General features: G+C 44.4%; 1 protein-coding gene across 1 annotated transcript in view; it reads left to right on the top strand.

Annotated features, from left to right (window-relative positions):
• LOC142579747 (isovaleryl-CoA dehydrogenase, mitochondrial) overlaps nt 1-21,804 on the top strand; it is a gene marked incomplete in the record, with an annotated part of 92,912 nt that overhangs the window by 64,565 nt on the left and 6,543 nt on the right. The window contains 4 exon segments of the mRNA XM_075690274.1: nt 3,961-4,054; nt 5,696-5,777; nt 13,337-13,441; nt 21,031-21,103. Coding sequence (XP_075546389.1) covers nt 3,961-4,054; nt 5,696-5,777; nt 13,337-13,441; nt 21,031-21,103 — 354 coding nt within the window.

Genomic DNA, 21,804 nt, shown 5'->3' with positions numbered 1-21,804 from the left:
GGGTTAATAGCGGAGTTAGCTAATAGCGGGTCGGAGCAAAATATTGAATAGTTATACAAAATGTTACTTTAAACATCGAAAATTCTAAGTAGTTTCTTAATCCCACGTCTTGTGTTTGCTTCTAACACAGGTGTTGGCAATTTATTAAATATGGCTGGAACATAGTATTGCCGCGTTCTCCTTCCGTACTTTGTCGCAGTCTTGGGGATGACATAGGGTTCCTTCGGTCTTAAGGAGCGGACAGGCGTATGTCGTGTTTTAAAATCATTATTCCAGAACTGTATAATTACAACACTTTCAACAATCAGGGAAGTGGAGTTTGGCAAATTCAACAACCTAGAGACGTCTGCATCTTGCTTTGGACACAAATCGTATGCCACTGTTGACAGCAGTGAACGTAAAATTGAATCGCATATTGTATAATACACAGGAGACCGCGCGCAGCCTTTTACAGAGGTGGGATAATTGCTAGTTCCATAAAAGATCACAGTCAAAAAGCAACCCAAGATACTTAACAGAAGATGCATTTTTAACAGGTTGGCATGTGCATTCATAACAGTCAGATGTGTGTAAGAATAATGATGTCGTTGGCAGGATTTTTTTCATGGGGTTATGGAAACAGACATGTCACATTTTAGAAGGGTTGATGCTTATTAAATTAGCCACAAACCAGTCTATAGCTTTAGTTGCCTCATTCTGTAAGGAGCTAATTGCATCAGAGTAATTAGTTGCACAGGATACAAGAACCGTATCATCGGCATATTGATATATATAATTATCTTCTACATTGGACACATTTATGCTCCTAAATCAGTGTCTGGGATAGAGCATACCGTTAATGCATATCGGAGGCCACGATGTGACCAAAACAGAAATGCGCGATAACAATTCGATTCACATCGCTCAGTAAGAATCTTTATTTATGGCACTTACTTACATCCTACCATTTTTCTTGAGCGAGGATATCCATACACAGATACTGAAGAACAGTTGCTTGCACTTCGGTCTTTCTCACTGGCAGCACAACACCGCAACAAACTTGGAATATGTCATTCCTGTGCGACTAGTACGGACGTTGTCACTCGAACATTGGCTACTGTTGCCATTGCTATGCGGTCCTTTCAAACATTTCACCAGATGTTGTCAGCATACACTCACAAGGACATTAAAGTCATATTTCACGTACTGAAGAATGCAAGCCAAGGTTACACAACACGAAAGCACAGTCAGCAACCTGAACTGACATCATGAGTCAACAAGCAGCTTCAAGGTATACCTAAGCCTTTTTCAGTACTTGAAAGCGTTGCTCTTGCATTCATCGTTGTCAGCAAAGTGATCACAGCTAACGTACATGAAACTGAGATACACTGAGCTTCAGGCACACCTATAACACTTTCTGGGAGGAAATACAGGAAAAATATAAACGAAAAGCTGGCATGGAACACCACTTCACAGATGTAAACAAACCGTCAGCCATGAGCACTGCCGACTCCGCCGAACGTGTCTGGTCGCTGGCGCGGCGCACAGCCTTATGGGAAGTGCCATGTGACCAACCTGTTTCAGCAGGGGGAGTTTTTTTTAAACTCCCTGTGCGGAGTTTTCACAAGAGAACAAGATTTTGAACAAGATTTCACTCCAGCGGCTAACCAACGGAGTGAAACGAGAGAATGCCATTGTATTGCTTCCACACATCGGAGTAAATATTTAAGGATGAAGAGTTCTTAGGGTACATCACCTGTTAAAAACTCCCATGTGGGTTTATTTTCGTTTACAGTGTAGTGCCATTGCTAGCATACTGCACACTTTTAGTAGGCGATAATCCAAACATGCCGCTGTTCCCTGCTGCTGGCGGCGCTATGGGGGCATCATGTTTTCCTTCCACGGCATCTAGTGTTGCCTACCAGCTTGATTTCGTCTTGGTTTCCCGTTGCCCTCTTAAAACACCACACAATAGGAAACCAACAATACATGTCTCAGGCCGCGTGAGCACTTCGAGCTCGACGCACGTGGGTGTCTTGTGCCACAACGATCCGCACAACGCTCCGCATTACGCAACATGTCAACAATAGTTGAGTTTGTCAGAGTTCTTTAGCTAGTTCGGATCACACGTTTTCCTGGTTAGTATGTTTTTTTCTTACGTTTTCTTTTTTCCAAAATGTATGAATGAGGTTCTACTATACATTTGGTACACTACCTAAAGAATGCTGCGATATACTGCTTCTGACATCCTATTATGCCTTCTCCTTTGCTTTCCTCCTTCCTAACGTACACCTTTTCAATGCTCTTGCTCTATGCGATTTTTTTTTCATTTCTCTGTGCACTCTATTTTGTTTCCACTTAGCAGTTAGAGCAAGAAGTAAAAAGTGTTAGTGCCACAAGCAAACAGGATGGAAAGGTGTCTGTTGGGCCTGCCAGCATTATAACACTGAAATGCCACAGTGGTGAACTGGGGGTGAGGACCAGATACTGCTTCATATGATCAGCAAACTGCCAGCTTACGTAATATATGGGGTGTTTTATTTTATTGTTAACATAATTTTTAAAAATCGCCTAGGACATGTAGCAGGTTCTGCTTCTTGATCTAAGTTACTCTCAGTGGCATACATTATTTGCACATGAAAGTGAATATTTGTATAATTTAAAAAATTTTGCTAATTATATTTTTAACTAATTATGCGATATATTACAATTTAGAAATTGTAGCCACCTGCCGCAGTGGCATAGTGGCTATGATGTTGCACTGCTAAGTACGAGGTTGCGGAATCAAATCCCGGCCACGGAAGCCACATTTCAATGGGGCAAAATTCGAAAATGCCCATGTCCCATGCATTGGGAGCACATTAAAGATCCCCTGGTGGTCAAAATGAATCCAGAGTCCCCCACTATGGCGTGCCTCATAATTAAATCGAGGTTTTGGCACATAAAACCGCTGAATTCATTCAGAAATTGTAGTCAGTGGATTTTGAATCATACCCAGGTGGAATGAATTCTAAGGACTATACAAGTTTCGAGATATATGTTCCCAAAGTTTGCGACAAAATGCATTGGTGTTCGAGTAGCATTTGAGCTTCAGTGCATGAATGGGTGTTTTGTTGAAAGAGTAAGTGGGACAACAGTGCATTTTTATAAGTTTAGCTGCGCTTATCTCAATATTGGTGCTAGTTGCAAAGTTTGTTACAAGTGGATGTGCCTTGTGAAATCATTGGCTTCAATTCCTGTACTGCATTATGTGCACTAAAGTAACTGGTTCAACAATTAATTAGTGCAATTTGTTAATTAGTCAGTTATGCATACTGATTTTCAGTGTATGTAATGTACACCTCTTCAAATATACCAGCTCAATAAGTTTTCTGCTAAATGCCACAGGCGATAAAAAGATGATTGATGTTAACATTAAAAAAAACCACCAGGTATACTGCAATGCTGCAGTTTTCTCAGTATTTGCATTAATGCCTTATCACCAGAGTTTGGACTGATGTCTATGCTGCTTTGAGGAACTGAGCAAGATTGTTTTTAATATCCTAAAAGTGGTTGAGGCTACACCAAATAAATTTTTGTAAGGTGCTGGAGAGCTACACTTTACTTTGGTATTGACATCAATGCCTTGTCACCAAGCATGTACTGCTGTTCTGCCAAGTGAAATTATGTGACAGGAATATGAAATACAACATCCTAAAAGTGGCTGCTACACTAAATAAATTTTCCATAACTTAGTGAACAATATAATTATTACTGGTTTTATTAAATACAGGCAATAACTTTGGAAGATGTGATGAATATGGTTGTGCGTGTAAATTGAGTGATGGAGCTATATTTTGCTCAATGCTTAGCCCCATAGCTCCTGGTCAGCTGCACTAACATTTAGGCACTTTACGACTTTCACTCACTATTTTGTATCATTTTTGTAATGTCTCAATTCTGTCTTTTCCTTTTCTTTCTTTCTTCAAAATGTGGTCTCAGCTAAGAACCTGGTTGGTGAGCTGAATAAGGGCATGTATGTCCTGATGAGTGGCCTGGATTTCGAGCGCTTGGTTCTGGCTGCTGGACCAGTTGGGTGAGCCACATTTTGGCATGTTAATACAGTGTTGTATTCCAGGGAATTGCTGAACTGTGTGAGGTGTACTGATGTCAGCTGGCCTGCTTTGAATAACAGGGTCAGATTTCCTAACCTGTAATGTATGAACAGAGCTGGGAGGGAGGTTGCTTCAGAGCAGCAGTGTTGAACTTCTTGGTTTTTGTTTTGATTTTTTTTAAAGTTTGATATTCTGCTTGTTCTGAAACTAGGTTTCTTGGAAATAAATTTGCAGGCTAAGGGCATGCTTTGAAAGAGTTGTGCTCCCACCAAAAGGTGTGTACAGAAGTGCCAGATTTATTTTCGACAGAAGGGGCACAAGTTCTTCCTTCTATGTGACTCTCTTGTTATTTTGGACTCTAGTAGGGTACAACTTTAGAAGACTGGCCTCGCCCAGATGAACAAAGCACAGTAGCTGATTGCCTCCGTGATTGAACAAATAGTGCCGCTCAAAAAATAGTGCTTCTAAAATGCATAATTCTCGTTATAAGTAAGACTTTTGTATCTTAATAACTGGCTTGGTAAAGCTCTTGTGATGGGAATGCTACAGCACAAGCCGGATTGCAAGGGAAAAATAACCCTGTGCCTTCTACAACACTGTGCGTTGTCCGCTTGTTAACTTTTGTTTTAAGGGACAAAAGTAGAAAGAGCAGCGCTGCATGGCTCTTGCGCTGGTTTACATGTACACAGAACATTTACTACATGTTTTCCGAGCTTAAAATGAACCAGCTTTTGTTTAACAAGTACTTAAAAGAACAATTCATTTATTGAAACCATTACAAACCTGGGGCAAGAAGAGAATCGAGGCAGGAAAGATGCAAAAATGCTTCATTCATCATTTTAAATAAATACACGGATGCTTGTCTCTTGGTTTTAAATAGCATAAAATTTACATATGTTTTGGTTTTGTGTTTTCACAACCTTATATTCAAGAATGTAATACGTGCTTTTTTTGTTCACTTTCACATTATTATTATTATTATTATTATTATTATTATTATTATTATTATTATTATTATTATTATTCAAACCTGCAATTTCGAAAGTTCGCCCCGTCTTGTCGGTCTCAGCAGAAAATTTTCAGTCTGTCTGTAGGAAGATAAGGTGCAAAAAGACACCTTCGATAATAACAAAAAGAAAATAAGAAAAAGAAGGAAGAAAGAAAAAAATCAAGCTTCTTGGTTTTTCTTATTTGTCTCACTCATTCCTATGCACCAGGCAGTCACACGTATGAAATTTATATATGTGAAACTTACTTGAACACAATGTGAGCTGTAGCCTTGTAGGCTTTCTATAGTGCACATTGGATGCCATAGCCGTATTGAAGGTAACATTTGGTGATATTTTATCATTTAACATGATGTTGAATGTGATCCCTTGCTATCTCAATAGTTCTGTTGCCCAACCTTGTCAGTGCACTTGACTGCTATGTGAAGTGAAAATGCTGACAGGAATTGAGCCTGCCCATAAATTGCTTTAATCACAATTGCATCCTCTTCTGCTTATTGGCTGTTAGCACATACTGTAAGCAGTACCTATAAACGTGATTGAAGCCAGAAATGTGACACTCCGGTAGCCATTAGTGGAGTGTTTATATTTTTTTGGCTTTCTTTTTGGGACCAGCATAATGCAGGCCTGCTGCGATGTTGCCTTTGACTATGTCCACACCCGCAAGCAATTTGGTCAGCCAATTGGGACTTTTCAGGTGGGTTGTACATTCCTGCCATATTGGCACACAACAAAATGAAACAGTGAAGTTGTAATTGCATAACAGTGTGATTTTATAGGCCAATGTATCTGTCTTTCGTGCCTTCTAAATATAGTTATGACGTTGTAAATAAATAGAAGTGCGAAAGTGATTAAGCTTCTAGCCTTTGTATGGCGTTGTGCAGAGCACGATGAGTAAAGGCAGCAAAAGTACGTATTTATACTGGAGCTTTTCAAAAAGTAAATCCTGGGCTTTTACGTGCCGAAACCATAAACTGATTATGAAGCACACCTTAGTAGGGGGAGTCTGTATTCATTTTGACCACCTGGGGCTCTAAGTGCGCCTAAATTGAAGCACACAAATGTTCTTTTTTTATTTCACCCCCATTTAAATACGGCTGCGGTGGCCAGTATCGAACCTGCGACCTCAAGCTCAGCAGTATAATGCCATAGCCACAAATTACTGCAGCGAGTACACTGGAGTAGAGCTGTGCACGGGCTCGGGCCATTTGGAGATTCTCTTACTCGGGCTTGGCCAGGCCCGGGCCAGGCTTTCTATGTCTCGGATGGACCAGTCGGGCTCCCCGATCTCGACTGCGTACCTTATGCCAAAGTATGCTTGTTGTCTCACATGTAGGTACAGCAGGAAGTGCAATGTATTTATTCATCAAAAATGGAATCTACAGGGACGGGAGAAAAGTTGGTTTCTTTATGTGTCGGCGTTGCCTTATTGCAGGTCGGGCCGGGTCCGGGCCGGGCCTTAACCTGGCCTAAGGTCGAGCCGGGCCGGGCCAGGCGAACTCAGGCTTCTTTAGCGTCGGGCCGGACCGGGCCGCCTGTGGTAGTGTAGGGCCCGGGCCGGATGCGGGCTCAGAATTGCGGCCTGTGCACAGCTCTACACTGGAGCCTTTATTTCAAGAGAGAGAAGCCTAAACTTGTGCAGTTGAACCCACTTATGACGATACCGGTTTTAACAATATCCAGGTTATAACAGTGAGAAGCTGCTGCGCCGTCAACTTTTGTATGTTTTTCATGGTGAAATAACTTGCTTGCTACAATGTCCCGATGCTGTATTATCGATTATAACAATGGAGTCTGGCTTCTATGTGACCAAGCCAAAAGGTAGTGAAATGCAAAATCGCTGAAAAGAAAGAAAGAAAACGAGAAATTCAAGCCGCTGCAAGATTCCACTACTCCAACAGCCGCCATGCGCTCATTTTCCAGCCATCTCCGCGCGCCTCTCTCCCATCGCCCTTCCATCCCTCCGAACATGAATGGACTGAGCCCATAGCCCTATGCCGCCCCACCCACTGAAACACGAATGGACCGTGCCAACTGCACTGCTTCCAGATTGCTTGCATGTTGCTCGCTGGCTCCTCATTCAGCGCAGTTTTGCAAACAGCTTAATCGCTCGCGTTCGTCTTTGTTGGTTGCGTCGAAATCATTCCTGGCCATGCGGTTTCTCAGCCTTGTTTGACTCGCCGCCAAAACGGAAGATGGCTTATCCGCCTGCTGATCATTGGCAATGCACGACGTTGCCGTAGAAAAGAAAGCGCACGCCTATAGATTTGGAAACTACCGTAAAAACCTGCATATGATACGAACCCACATCTAGTATGAGGTGAAATTTTTGGGACGCGAAATGGAAAAACAAAGTTTTATCCACGTATAATACGAGTTAGGAAAACTTGAGGAAAACATTTATTTAAATTGCATGCCGCACTTCAATCACTGTCTTCCTCAGCTGCGCTTTCTTCGGATAGTTCTTTGTCGGACATATCTTCCCAGCAGTACTCATCCTCTGTGCCATCGAGCGTGTTCGAGATGCCGCACTTCTTAAATGCGCGATGCACAAGGTCCTCTGGTATGCTGGCCGATGCGTCTACTATCCACTTGCATAGCGCGGCTGGCGAAACCCACTTCAGCCGCCCGGTCGGCGTTACTGCAGGCTCACCTGAGAGCATCCAATCTGCGTAACACCGCTTGATCGCGTCCTTGAAGGGCTTGTTCATGTAAACATCTAAAGGCTGCAGCTGAAACGTCATCCCACCCGGGATAACAACGAGTTCAGTGCCGGATTCTTGCAACAGCCTCTTCACTGAGTTGGCTAAATGGCAACGAAATGCGTTCAGCATGAGAATGGATGGGAATGACAACAGTGCGCCGGGCCGCCTACACTGGACGGACTTCACCCAGTCGAGCACAAGATTCTCGTTCATCCAGCCTTTCTCATGGCATCTCACAACCACATTTTTTGGCAGCTCCTCACCTTCAGGCACTGTCTTGCGCTTGAAGACGACATAGGGCGGAAGCTTGCATCCGTCTGCGTTGCACGACAACATGATGGTAACTCGTGTTTTCTCGTTGCCAGGGGACTGGACATAAACTTGTTTAGAGCCCTTTTTGTGCATGGTGAGGGGCGATGACATGTCAAAATAAATCGGCGTTTGGTCAGCATTGCTGACTGGACTTGCGCAGCGAAATAACGTGGCGCTGGAAAGCTACAAGCAGCTCTTTGAACGATTCGGGCAGCTTTTGCGAAATTGAAGTTCGGAGGCGTAAGGAAAAACCAGCACGTCACATGTAGCGATAAATCCAGTGCTTGCTCGCTTTGAAGGCGGAGCTTGGTAGCCCTTTTCCTCTTGCAAGCTCCTTAGTTTTTGCCTGCATAAGCTCCACGCTCACAGCTAGACGTGCGGCTCACTGTTGGCATACCGACTCTGTCAGGGAGAGTTAGATTTCCGGGAATGTTCCACTCTTCGGGCCGCAAAAGCTTCTTCGCGTTCCGCTGCACGCGAATAGGGCTTCCTTCTGTCGACGCTATCCGTGAATGCTTCCCTTGTCAATGCCAAACTGCCTCCCTGCCACACTGTTGCCGATGTCCTGTGCGGCTAAAGGCTAAACCCCATGAGAGCGATTTTGTGCGCAACAGCGACGAGCGACGGATCAGGCCGTCGCTTGAACAGATCGCTCGGTTCTGCAAATCTAAAATTCGTCGCTCGTTGCCCGGAAGTGGCTATGAGCGACTAGCCAATAGCGCGAAGCCAGAACTGGATGTACATAACTCAAGTACTTCCGATTGTCGCACGGAACGAGCAAACAATTTAATTTTTATAGTGCAAGGATAAGAACCTACTGCAAGGCCTTCAGAAATATTTTATGCTGCTTTTTACAGTAAAAGTAATGAACTTAAGTTAATAAAGCATGCGTCACGCTAGTTTCGGCGCCTATATTGCTGCCCTCATACCGGCAACACTGGGGCGGCGCCGCTCGAAGTCATCGCTCGCATGGGGTACGACTTGTAGGCGACGAGCGAATGCGACAGCCATCTCCATCGCGTCGCTTGTCGCTGTCGCGCGCAAGATCGCTTGCATGGGGTTTATACTTAAAATAACCTTTCTCTTGAAAGCAGCCAAGTACTGTTTTCGTGGTCCGAACATCTTGGTCCTTCAATGCGGAATAAAAAAGATGGACTTCGCGAAGCGTGGTTTGCATGTGTGCTGCCAAGGTGCGTGCTCAACAATAAAGAAACGATGCTGTAGTCACGCAGCAATAAAGAAGTCAAGCCATAGCCACGCAACAATAACGAAACCAAAACTTCTAGCCCAAATTTCTAACTGAAATTTTCGTTTGGATCCGCATATAGTATGAGGCGAAAATTTGGGATGCTAATAATAGGAAAAAATCTCGTATTATACGCAGGTTTTTATGTTAAGTGCTTCTAACCGATGAGGCGATCGTCGCGAACATGCTTGCATCAGATAGTGACGGTGAAGACGGCAGCAATGACGCAGTCGGGCAGGCTGCCTCAACGTTGGCCTCGCAGGAGACCCATCAGATGATTCAGTCCCTCCGGGGCTTCGTTTTCATGAGGAACCTTCCGCTGCACTACGTGGAGCACCTGGATGCCTTGGAGAAAGATGTCGGCAAGCTTCGCATAACGCATGCAAGGTTTTCTCGTGCAAGCCAGTGAGAAGTATGTGGCGAGATGCATGTGGTGATCTCGCCTCAGCGTTTCTTCTGGATTTCTCAAGCTGACAGGCTGCCGCGGAAACCTTCTTGCAATATTTAAAAGGCCCCTCTTGGGGCCACCAAAGCGATGCCTTGGCGGTGCTCGCATTTCGCTTGCCACCTATGACCCCTCTTTGCAGTTCTTATAGCAGTGACATTCTTTAACGCTGACAGCCGTGGCTTGTTACACGTGACCGGAACGCCCAGGAAGCAGTTAAACTAGTGAACACAATCAGCAGCCGGGTGGAGGAAGGTGGTGGGAAGGGGCACTGGCCTCCCCGCCATTATAGTTTTCTTACATAAGCTCTGTTAGCCCCCTATTTTGATTTTTTCATGCAACCCGGTTGTAACAATTCTTGGTTATAACAGTGGAATTTTCATGGCACTTGAATACTGTTATAAGTGGGTTCGACTCTAATCATATGGCAAAAAGAAGAGAGAAAAAGCTTAAAGGGACCCTGAAACGATTTTGACCATATTCTACAAACGTACTGAGTCGTTAGAGTAGGTCCTTCTGATCATTAATTGATGCATCTAATTGTTCTGCATAAAGCGTGTAATTTATTATAAGGTTTTAAAAATGCACATCGCTGCTGATCGCAGCACACTGCTCGGCGGAATTTTAAGCCGCCCCTACCCATATGACGTAAATCACCCATACGACATCAGTGGGGCGAGCTATCCGATTGGCTGACCAGGGCACGTGATCAATAATTTTCCAACTTTATGGTAAGCAAATGATGTTCATAATAGTTGAAATGTTAGTTAATTTGTTTTTATAAAAAGAAAGTGACATAAAGAGAAAGCACAAGAACAATTTTTCAGTACACTTAAGCACTTCCGGCACACAGCAAGTGTCGTCTGCTTGTGTTACAATGTGCTCCGTCTTTGACGAGAGCTCCGCTGTCAGTGTCGGTCTCAGTCTTTTCGCGAGCACCATGATTCGACTTTGTTGTGTTGTGGACTGCAAATGTAGCGACTGGCAAAATGTCAAGCTGCAACATCCTGTCCCTCTGCAAGGCAGCAGACGAGCAAACTGGTTGCAGTGCATCGGACTGCTGCTATCCAATCGGCGCCAGGATTTGCGCGTTTGCGGCCGTCACTTTACACCGGAAGATTACTAACGCAATCGCGTTTCGCAAGTCCGGTGTTAGGGCAAACACAAGGGCAAGGGGACACGGCCTGGCCGCTTGACTGTGCCGTTTAGCAGAAGCGCAAATGTGAATGGTCTGCACGGTGCAGCCACCTGGTGGCACAGAGCTCAACCATACACAGTAGCAGTAACGAAACGTATTCTTTTTTGCTGCTGGTGTAAACTTTTCGCAGGAGTGTAATCATCAAAACGTTGTTTTTGTAAATGTTTAAAATGTTTTACACTTGGTTAGAGCAATATTAGTGCTTTGTCTGGCTGGTTAAGCTCTGCCACAACGAGTGGCTGGACCGTGCAGACCGATCAGGCCGCTCACGTTACGTCTACGCTAAAGTTCCTTCATCAGTTTGAGTTTATGCATCCAGCCACCTGCCGAAACACCCAGCTTGCCTGTGGTTACCAGAATACCAGACATGGTTCAGCCCTTCAACCGAATGCTTGCAATGCGCGCTGCTTTGATAGCTCTCACTTGGGGTCGACTGCCAAGCAAGCTGGCGGAGAATTTGGAGAGGCTTTGCGTGCTTGCTCCTAGAGAACTGGAAGTCGACGACACGGCATGCCATCATGACGCAGAGCCAGTGAAGGCGGAGCTTAGCCCCGATCACTCGGCGAACGAGTTGAGGGGAAAATGCATGACTGTGGAGGAGGGTAACTTGTAATCGTCCGTAGCTCTCTTAATATGAAATGTTTCACACAAATTGTGGTGTGCATGATTAACTTTAGGTGTACCCTACGCGTCTACAAAATTTGTCTGAACCGTTTCAGGGGCCCTTTCACTGTCTTAGCTAAGTTTTTTTAAGAATTTTTCTTGGAAGTCTCAGTGATTTTCTTACTCTTTCTTTTTCGACGTTTTATCATATGTACTCCTCATTCTGTGAAAACCTTTAATTGGCACATATTGCAACTTACAAATTGTAGCCGGTGAGTTCTCAAGGGGCATTCATTTGGAGCGAATTCTGATGGTGGCCATACGTCTCGAGATATTTGTTTTCATGGTGTCTGATGAGGTACATTGGTGTTGCAGTTATTTTTGGGCTTCAATGCATAAGATGGTTTTTTGTTAAGCAACTGGAACGGTGCATTTTTACAAGTTTGACGGAGCATACTGTGAAACTGGTGCCATCTTCATAATTTGTTCCAAGTGCATATGCCTTGCAAAATCACTGTCTACAATTAGTAAATTACAATATGGGTCCTTAAAGTAATTTGTTAACATAATTCATAAAAGCTAACTAGTTAATTATGCATTTCGATTTATTGTGCAAGTAATGTCTGCCTTATTAAGCAATCCAGTTCAAGGGTTGGAATTGTGTTATCTGCCATAACTGATTTTTAAAAATTCTGTATAGTCTAAAAAAGTCGTAGTTCCACCCAAAATGCAAATTCATTGATTGCAATAGCAAATTAGTAGACATCTGTATGAAATAAGAATACTAGTAGTTCTACCGGCTGCAAAAATGCATAAAAATTCACTTACTAACTAAATTAACAAGCATGGTGTCATGCGCAGGCTAACATAAACATGCTCGGTCATAGAGTTAGTATACTAACTCTAGAGGAAAAGCTGGTCGAATAAATTGGCAACCGCAAAGGCACTGCCATGTTGCTACGGCTCGTTTTTGTAGCGCTGAGGTTATTCAAACTATCATGCAAAAGCAGTTACACGTAGCACGTACACATGGGCAACATTTAAAGTTCATTCTGTATATTTTTTCGAAAGATTAGATGACTTTTTATAAAATTTAGATTAAAAATTTACGGTGCCTGAAAACATGCGTTTGCACATGCCTGAACTAAATGGCACAACCATACTGAAGGAGACTCGAGATAGTGTAGATTGCATCGCATTGTGCATCTCATCTGAATCGAATCTCAGCGCTTACACCTGCCCGCCTGCACCGGGTAGCAACAAGGCAGCAACCTTGCGGTTGCCGATTTCATGTGTGGGCACTGTGGGGAGGCTTTCCTCTAGAAATGATTATATTAACTCTATGCTTTCGGTGCCCCAATGCCATGCGCACACATCAGCGAATTTTCGTGTGCTGTGTACTTCCACGTACTGCTACTGGATGGTGAGAACTGAGCATTGACCTCTGATGCAATAATAATTCCGGGAATCTGGGGTTTGCACAAGTCACTGGCTGCGGTGGCACCATTTTGACCAAAAGGTTCGGTCCTGTGCTAGGGCTGCACTTTGTCAGAATTGTGAAAAAAAAGTGCGGCCCTTGCAGAAGTTTATACGGTGTATATATATAAGAATGGCATCTCTGTCCATTTGCAATAACTCCTTTAAATATACTGCTTTAAATACACCATCCCTCATAACCAATTGTGCAGTTTTGCAACGGTAAAACCCACATATTTATTTGCTCATGGAATCTTAATCCATATTCCAGCTCCTGCAAGGGAAGATAGCTGACATGTACACAACACTCAACGCTTGTCGCTCATACCTGTACAGTACAGCCAGGGCTGTGGATCAGGGGCACGTCCTGTCCAAGGTGAGGTGGACAGTGTTTCTATTGCACTTGCAGAGCACATAGCTGTGTTGTTTAATTGTTTGCATGTTTGGTGAATCCTACTGGGGTACATCTTGTGTTTTCGTACATATGGTGGGGCATACAGCCAACTTCCGTTACAATGGACTCTGATAATCCAACAATATATGTCCGTTTTATCTGAAGGCCGTAATATCCGAAACATCTCACTTCCGAAACTTTGGTCGCGATGTTGTAATAACGTTAATGCAAAAAGTGAGTAAAGAACGTCGAAAGTAAAAAACAAGCAAAAAAATGTCACAGTTCAGCCTGAAAGGCGTAACAGTCATTGCGATAGCAAATTAGTAGGCAGCTATGCAAAGTAGGGATAATAGTTTTATTCTCGCTCGATGATCGTGGAAAGTCGTCAAAACATTCGAGTGAGGAAGCACGGCAGCATCAGTGAGTGAATTGACCATCGTGTTGTCTCTCGCCGCAACGCGAACTAAACGTCGAAAGCACAACGCATACGAAGCTTTCGGCACATGCACTTTGCCCGCATTGCAGATCGCTTTGAAGATGAGACAAAGTGCGCGGGCGGACACTTTATCCACATTACAGAGTGCTTTTAAGATACAGCGCCCGCGCACTTTGTCCACATTGCAGATCGCTTTCAAGATATGGCGGCTGCGCCATAAGCAGCAGACGCTGAAGTAGAACCCCTCTCCCTTGCGTCCTCCCCCCTCGTGCCTCGCGTGTGAAAGACAGCACTTGTGCCCCGCCTTTCTCCCTCGCGCACGTGATATTGAGCCACAATCATCGACTTACCCTTGCAAGTCAGTTGTCAACCTATGACTCGGCACGGCAAAAATCCATTTTATACGCCCGATTTTGACAACATTACTGCTATCTTCGTCCCCTGTAGCCGATAGTCCATTACAGTGCGATCCGTTAAAAGTGAACTTAACTGCATTAATAAAATAGGTAGCACAAACTAAGGTTGAAATCCGTAATATCTGAAAATATGTTGCATGCGGGTCCGTTGTAACGAGCGTAGACTGTAGTCAGACTAGTGCTATGCCCAAGTAAGCTCTGTGGACAGTTTTCAGCTTAGACTTCGTTATCTACAACGTGGTAGTGCATGTCGCAGTTGTTTAATTGTTAATGGCCTGAGAATTGTGTGAAAGTGTTTTTATGTGCATATAGAGAAAGATTTATCATTTATTTTATTTTTGTATTATTATTATTATAATTTTTTGCTTCAGTGGGACACTTTGTACTGCAAGAATGCTTCACTTCCATCTTCTTTTGTTGGTTTCAATGATCGTTTGCTTCTTAAGTAGCTGTATTGATTAAGGGGCCCTAAACTGCTCACATAGCAAAAGTTAGTTGTGCACTTCAGGTTACCAGGCACTCCTTAGTGAACACTCTTCCACTAGATTTTCTTTTTTTGGAAGCTGCAACATTTTATTGTGATTGAGTTCAGCAGTGCATTCATGCATTCTACCCTTGACATGTGCCCTTATCCAGTGCTGCTGTACATGCTGGCCAGTGATAGTGAATGCTGATATGTTAGCTCTCATGGTCCATGTGAGCATGGGTGCCAGTTTGCTGCTTCTTTTCTCTGTCCTTCTTTTTTTCTCCTTCTATTGTCACTTGCGAACTTGCAAAAAATTCTTCTTACTTCTGGTCACAATTACTTCCCACGATAAGCATTCTGTGTTCCTGTTACCCATACACTTCTCAAGGAGAGAGGCCAATAAGGGCACATCCTGGTGATGCGTACTTGCGCATGTGACTAGACTCCGGGAGGGAGAAGCGTGGCTTTTGAAAGAAAGTACCATATTTACTCGCATAATCCTTGCACTATTTTTTGTGGAAAATCAGTGCAAAGTTCAGGGGTGCAATAATTATGTGGGGGAGATTTACCGCAAGAACGCACAAAGTGTTTATTATATATATAAAAAAAAGATGGCTGCGTATTGGGGTTCTCGTGCCAGCCACTACAAGCTCATAGAAACCCATAAATGGAATTTTTCCAGCCTTTGGACCACGGATGGCCCGGTGTGTCTTGTTGGTGGCTTTCAGCTTTCCGTGCTGCAGTCATCAGTAGCTGACACAAAACTCATTGACCCCGAAGTGCCTGCCTGTGGCCCTATTGCCCATTTCAAGAGCTTACTCAATCACTTGGAACTTGAAACCAGCCATGTAGCTTCCATATCGACCCATGGCGAAGCGACGTGAACAAAAACAATGCCGGCGTCAGCTACTCGCGTGCTATCAAAATTTCACGAAATGGTGGAAACCTCGCCACTTGTGGCTTGACTTGGATTGTATGAGAGCTGCATGCTTTCATAGTGGGCATGATGCTTAAGAGGTGGTGCTGGGCTGTCATACACTATCATGTGGCCGTCATACATGGATACAGAATGGAAGAAGATGTCAATAAAGTTGGCAACCAAGTGCAGGGTAATTGAAAGTGTAGGTAGACAACCAGGAGGAATCAGAAAGAAAGTGAGAGAAACAGAGACAGTGAATTGGATGCAAGGAATGGAAATGAAAAAGACCATGGAGATTTACAAGAATGAGAAAAAATAAATTTGGAAAATTTGTACAATAACACGAAGGGAAGTGCCTTGCTATTTGAAGCTCGAGCTGGTTGCCTAAGGACAAAAACATATGCCAGCAAATAGTTGCAGTAACATGAGGCATTTGTTTGCTGCAGAAAAAATCTGGGGACCACTGTGCACATCCTAATAGAATGCGAAGAGATTCATACATACACCTTCCAGAAGCTCTTGGATTTAAAGTGGATGGAAGCATCAACTGGTCAGCAGTCGAGATAAGCAAGAGACATTTAGACTATTGGTTGAAAAAAAGCAGGGAAGAGATTGATACGACCGGATCATGTACCGGCTTAGGCAGCCGTACAAGGTAGATAGAGAAGTATTGAGGAAAAAAAAAAGAGATTGAGGAGATGTATACAAATATGCTTGGATGAAAAACATGTATAACATAACTGATTAAATCAAGCAGGCTAGGTGACTATTTGTCACTGCCCCGTTTCAAAGGGGATGCCAATAAATTATCATCGTATATCATCATCAGTGGCCGGAACAAGCAGATGACATCTGCTGCTGCAATTTTTGGAGGTACAATGATTACTCGAGGAAAAAAAAAATCTTACTTTTAATGGCCAATGTGGGGGTGAGAGCATTATTCGAGTGTGAGAATTAAGCGAGCAAATACAGTAGCTCTGGTGAACTAGCCGCGTCCACCATGTTGCCCCTAGGTGGCTGCAGTTCCCGGAAATCGATCTTGACGAATGGATCGTGTACAAGCTGGGGAAAAGTCACAGGAGAGCACCTCGATCCTCACAAAATGTAGTATATTTTGCCATTGTATGCCACATACAATGGCACATGCTACAGAAGCTGTGTTACTTTGGAAATAACCATTAAAACTGTGTAATAGCTTCAAGTTCTGTAATGCAAGTGTTATCAGTAAGGAACACGGTTTCTGTCATCCATCTGTCTAAAGTGACAATTTTAAACCTGAGATACATTAATAAATACTGATGGACTAGTTGGTGAGCCGTGATATTGATAAAGCAGTGCACTTGAAATAGAGATGTTTACGCACATGTAAAAAAAAGGACATACACAGGCGTAGAGACCTCTTTCTTCATTTGTGTGTGAATGTGTCTATTGTCACGTAGTAGTGATGGTGAAGAAGGCAGCAAAAATGTGAATGACGAGACTAACGTGTTATTGGGCGAACCTGTGCCCTCAAAAAACAAGCTGCACTCGAGCAACGATAGCGGCAAACACAGTCGGTGATCGGCAAAAATCTGATCAGCGGGTCAAGTGCGTTGGATGTTATGCATAAGACATCGAAGGTTCCAGAGGAATCACTGGTGCCCGCATGTCTTCTGGGAAGTTCTACACCATTCACATTGCGCATACCTGCAATCAGATTACACATGGTTTGGTGACAACAGACAGCGGATAGAACCATCGATAACATTCCAGGAACTTCCGATACGTTCAGGCGCGACCTGCGCTGAGCAATAACATTTGTTAGACGATGAAACATGGTCACCCGATAAACAAGTACACATGCCAATACCCCCCCTCAAAAAGCATCGTCCCGATGCTGCAAACATAAAAGGAGAGCGAAAAACAAAAGTACACTTAATAAAGAAAAAGTAACAAAACAACAAAGGAACAAAGTCCAAAGCAACAGTCCAAAGTTCAACTATACAGTCCCAAAGTTCGTTAGCACTGGTAGAATGGCTGAAGTCACACACCATAGACCATTTCAGGTTGTGAGTGGCAGCGCTGTGATTGTGAAATGCTGTCTGGCACAACCTCATAATCCAGTGCACCAATGCGTCGGATGACCTTGTAGGGTCTGAAATAGCTGCGTAAAAGCTTTTCACTAAGTCGTCGTCACCGTATCGGGGTTGAAACCCAAACACGGTCCCGAGGCTCATATTCCACATAGTGTCATCAAAGGTTGTAGTGTAGGCTGTCGGTCCTCTGCTAGTTCTTTATCCACAGGCGGGCGAGCTATCGGGCTTCTTTGGCGTGCTAGAGATAGGCAGCGACGTCAAGATTCTCTTCATCAGTGACGTGCGGCGGCATGGCATCAAGAGTTGTCGTAGGGTTCCTGCCCTAAACGAGCTTGAACGGCGTGATCTGTGTTGTTTCTTGCACTGCCATGTTGTAAGCAAAGGTGACGTATGGAAGCACGGCGTATCACGTCTTGTGTTCAACATCAACGTACATCGCTAACATGTCGGCAAGCTTCTTGTTCAGTCGTTCCGTTAGGCCGTTCGTCTGTGGGTGGTAGGCAGTGGCTTTCCGGTGACTTGTCTGGTTATAGTGCAGGATGGCTTCAGTAAGCTCAGCAGTAAAAGCCATTCCTCTGTAAGTAATGAGGACTTCTGGTGCACCACATTGTAGCAGGATGTTCTCGATGAAAAATTTGGCTACTTTAACCGCACTACCTTTAGGCAGAGCTTTCGTTTCGGTGTAGCGGGTAGGATAGTCTGTGGCCACGACGATCCACTTGTTTCCAGATGTTAACGTCAGAAAGGGCTTTAGCAAATCCATCCCGATCGGCTGAAATGGTCTGCAAAGAGGCTCGATCGGCTGTAGTAATCCTGCCGGCCTTGTTGGTGGTGTGTTGCGTCGCTGGCGTGTTGCGTCGCTGGCAGTCTCGACACATATTGACATAGTGGGCAACGTCAGCATTCAGATGCTGCCAATAGTACTTCTCTTGTATTCTTGCAAGCGTACGGGAAAACCTGAGGTGCCCGGCTGTCTTATCATCATTTAGGGTGTGCGGGACTTCTGATCGGAGTGCTGCGGGCATGACGAGAAGGCAGTTTGTATGGGCTGGCGAAAAGTTCTTTACCAGGATGTTGTTTCGTAAGAAAAATGAACCCAATCTGCACCTAAATACCCTCAGGACAATGTCGGTCTTGCCTTGCAAGTACTCAGCAAGGCTTCTGAGCTCTGGGTCCGCTCGCTGCTGTTTGGCAAACTCGTCTGCACTTATCGTACCTAAAAAGGTGTCCTCGTCTTGGTCATCTTGGGGTGGCGGGTCCACGGGAGTGCGAGACAGGCAGTCGGCATCAAGAGTGTTTTCGGCCTGACTTGTAGATTACAGTGAGGTCATATTTTTGCAGTCTGAGGCTCCACCACGCCAGGCTTCCTGAAGGGTCCTTTAAGTTCGCCAGCCAGCACAGTGCGTGATGGTCGCTGACGACTTTGAATGGCTTGCCATATAGGGTAGGGCAGAATTTTGCGGTAACCCAAATGATGGCGAGGCATTCCTTTTTGGTCATGGAATTCCGCTTTTCACAGCGACCAGCTAGCGTAAGCTATCACTCGTTCAAGTCCGTCTTTCCTCTGGACTAAGGCGGCACCGAGGCCTAGGCTACTGCAGTCAATGTCAATTTCTGTATCAGCATCCTCTTAGAAGTGCACAAGTACCTGCATGCATGCATTGTTTAAGTGCTTTAAATGCATCGGCCTGCGGCATTTCCCACTTGTACTCGACATCACATTTAGTTAGATGTGTCAGTGGTTCAGTGATGCAGCAAAAGTCCTTGACAAAGCGTTTGTAGTAGGCACACATGCCAAGGAATCTATGCACTGCCTTCTTGTCGATAGGCTGTTGGGACTTTGCGATGGCAGCTGTCTTCTGCAGGTTGGGGCGGGCTCCAGATTTGCTGATGACGTGGCCCAGGAACAGAAGCTCATCGTAAGCACAGCGGCACTTTTCCGGCTTCAGAGTGAGCCCTGATGACTTGATAGCCTCTACTACTGTTGCAAGCTGCCTGAGGTGATCGTCGAAATTTTCGGCAAAGATGACGTCATCCAAGTAGACAAGACAGGTCTGCCACTTTAACCCTGCTAATGCCGTGTCCATCACGCGCTGAAACATTGCAGGCGCTGAGCACAGTCCGAATGGCATGACCTTGAACTCACAGAGGCTGCCTAGCGTGATGAAGGCGGTCTTTTCGCATCCCTTTCGTCGACTTCTATTTGCCAGTACAACAGCCAAGGCCAGTGGCTCCCTTGGCTGTTGCAGCACAATGGGGGACGCTGGGGCTGCCATTAGAGCTTACTTGTCGATGATCTTCCCGGTCGTCTCAGACAAAAGTCGGTGCTCCGGGGGCAGTCCTTGCAACCTGTGGCTACCTCACTGGTTCTTGGCGACGTTGGTGTTGTCTTCCGTGTTCAGGCTTGGGTCACGGCTTTGTTGGGCGTCTGGTACATGAACGCAAAGCACCTCCACCAAATGTCACGTAGTGGTGACGTAGTGGTGGCAGCAAAAATGTGAAGGACAAAACTAAAGTTTTATTGGGCGAACCTGTGCCCTCAAACAACAGGCTACACTCGAAGAACAATGATAGCGGCGAACACAGTCGGCGATCGTCGAAGATCTGATCAGCGGGTCCAGCGTGTCGGCTTTTATGCATCAGTCATCGGAAGGTTTCAGAGTAATTGCTGGTGCCCAAGTGTCTTCCAGAAAGTTCTACACCATTTGCATCACACATACATGAAATCAGATTACACAAGGTTCAGTGACAACAGACAGCGGATAGAACCATCGATAACATTCCGGAAACTTCTGGTACATGCAGGCACGTCCTGGCTGAGCAATAACGATTTGTTAGACGATGAAACACGGTCACCCGATAAGCAAGTACATGTGTCACTATTTCAAGTGCACTGCTTCGTCAATATCTGAGATATGTTTTTTTTTGGTTCTCTGTGTATGGCCACATGGCCACTTATATCCAAGTGTCAGTGGTGAACATGGCCTAGAACCATTGTTTACCATCAGTACTTGGTCCAAGGTATCCATGTGTCAGAGGAGTTAAATGACACTGGCAAAATCAGCTTTGAAATTTTATGTGCCAACATTGATTTAAAATTGGTGTAAATACGGTGTGCATGTATTTGCATCAGCTTACTGCAGTAGTAAGCATCAGCAAACTTTGAACAAACCTTGCTCGCTGTGTATTGATTGTAGTACTTGATGCCTGTGTTGAACCTGAGTGGTTGAAATGCCCCTGCTCTTGTAAAAATGTGCAGGATTGCGCAGGCGTCATCCTATTCTGTGCAGAGAAAGGAACACAAGTGGCTCTAGAGGCCATTCAGTGCTTAGGTGAGTTGCTTTGTCCTATTTTGTGAGTGGAGCACTTTTGGTGAGTGCCCAACAATTTTTTTATGGTTAGGCAGCCTGTTGCTTGTCAAGTAAGGAGAAAGGCGCACACACCTCAGCACTGTCAATAGCAACATGTATGTAGCTTGTTGATGATTGGATGTTGTTGTAACGATGGTGTTTTAAAGACACTATTTAGGCCTCTTCTGCTGTGGTTGTATTACATATATAGTTAGTTGCTGTGGTTGTATTACACATATAGTTATTTAATATTTTAATCGTTGTGCTGTTTTAATTTCCGACTCCCCAAAACTTCCCTTCACATTATCTTATTCTATTCTTGAAAATACAGTAATAAGAACCAACGTCATTATGATGCTTGCTCTCAAATCTGTTTAAAGGATCACGCTGACCACCTGAATCTTTTTCTACACAATCTCAAAGTGAAAGGAGTTGTAGCACAAAATTTTGGAGTGTGAAACAAGGCTCCGAATACAGTTGAACTTCATTGATACGATCCCGTTTCGTATGATTTCCTGGCACCAATGTTTGTGATCGAGTGCAGAAAAATGACTCAATGCACTCATGCTTCTTTTTTTACCAGTTCATGCTTTCCCAGAAAACACAACATTTTGGGACCTATGTTCAATACACTTCAGGCCAAACTGTGGTCGTATGATGCGTTTTCCGGTCGCATGCTAGGC

Source organism: Dermacentor variabilis, chromosome 1, assembly GCF_050947875.1.
Source record: "Dermacentor variabilis isolate Ectoservices chromosome 1, ASM5094787v1, whole genome shotgun sequence".
Taxonomy (NCBI): domain Eukaryota; kingdom Metazoa; phylum Arthropoda; class Arachnida; order Ixodida; family Ixodidae; genus Dermacentor; species Dermacentor variabilis.
Note: the sequence above shows the minus strand (reverse complement) of the source record. Positions and strands in the feature narration are given on the sequence as shown.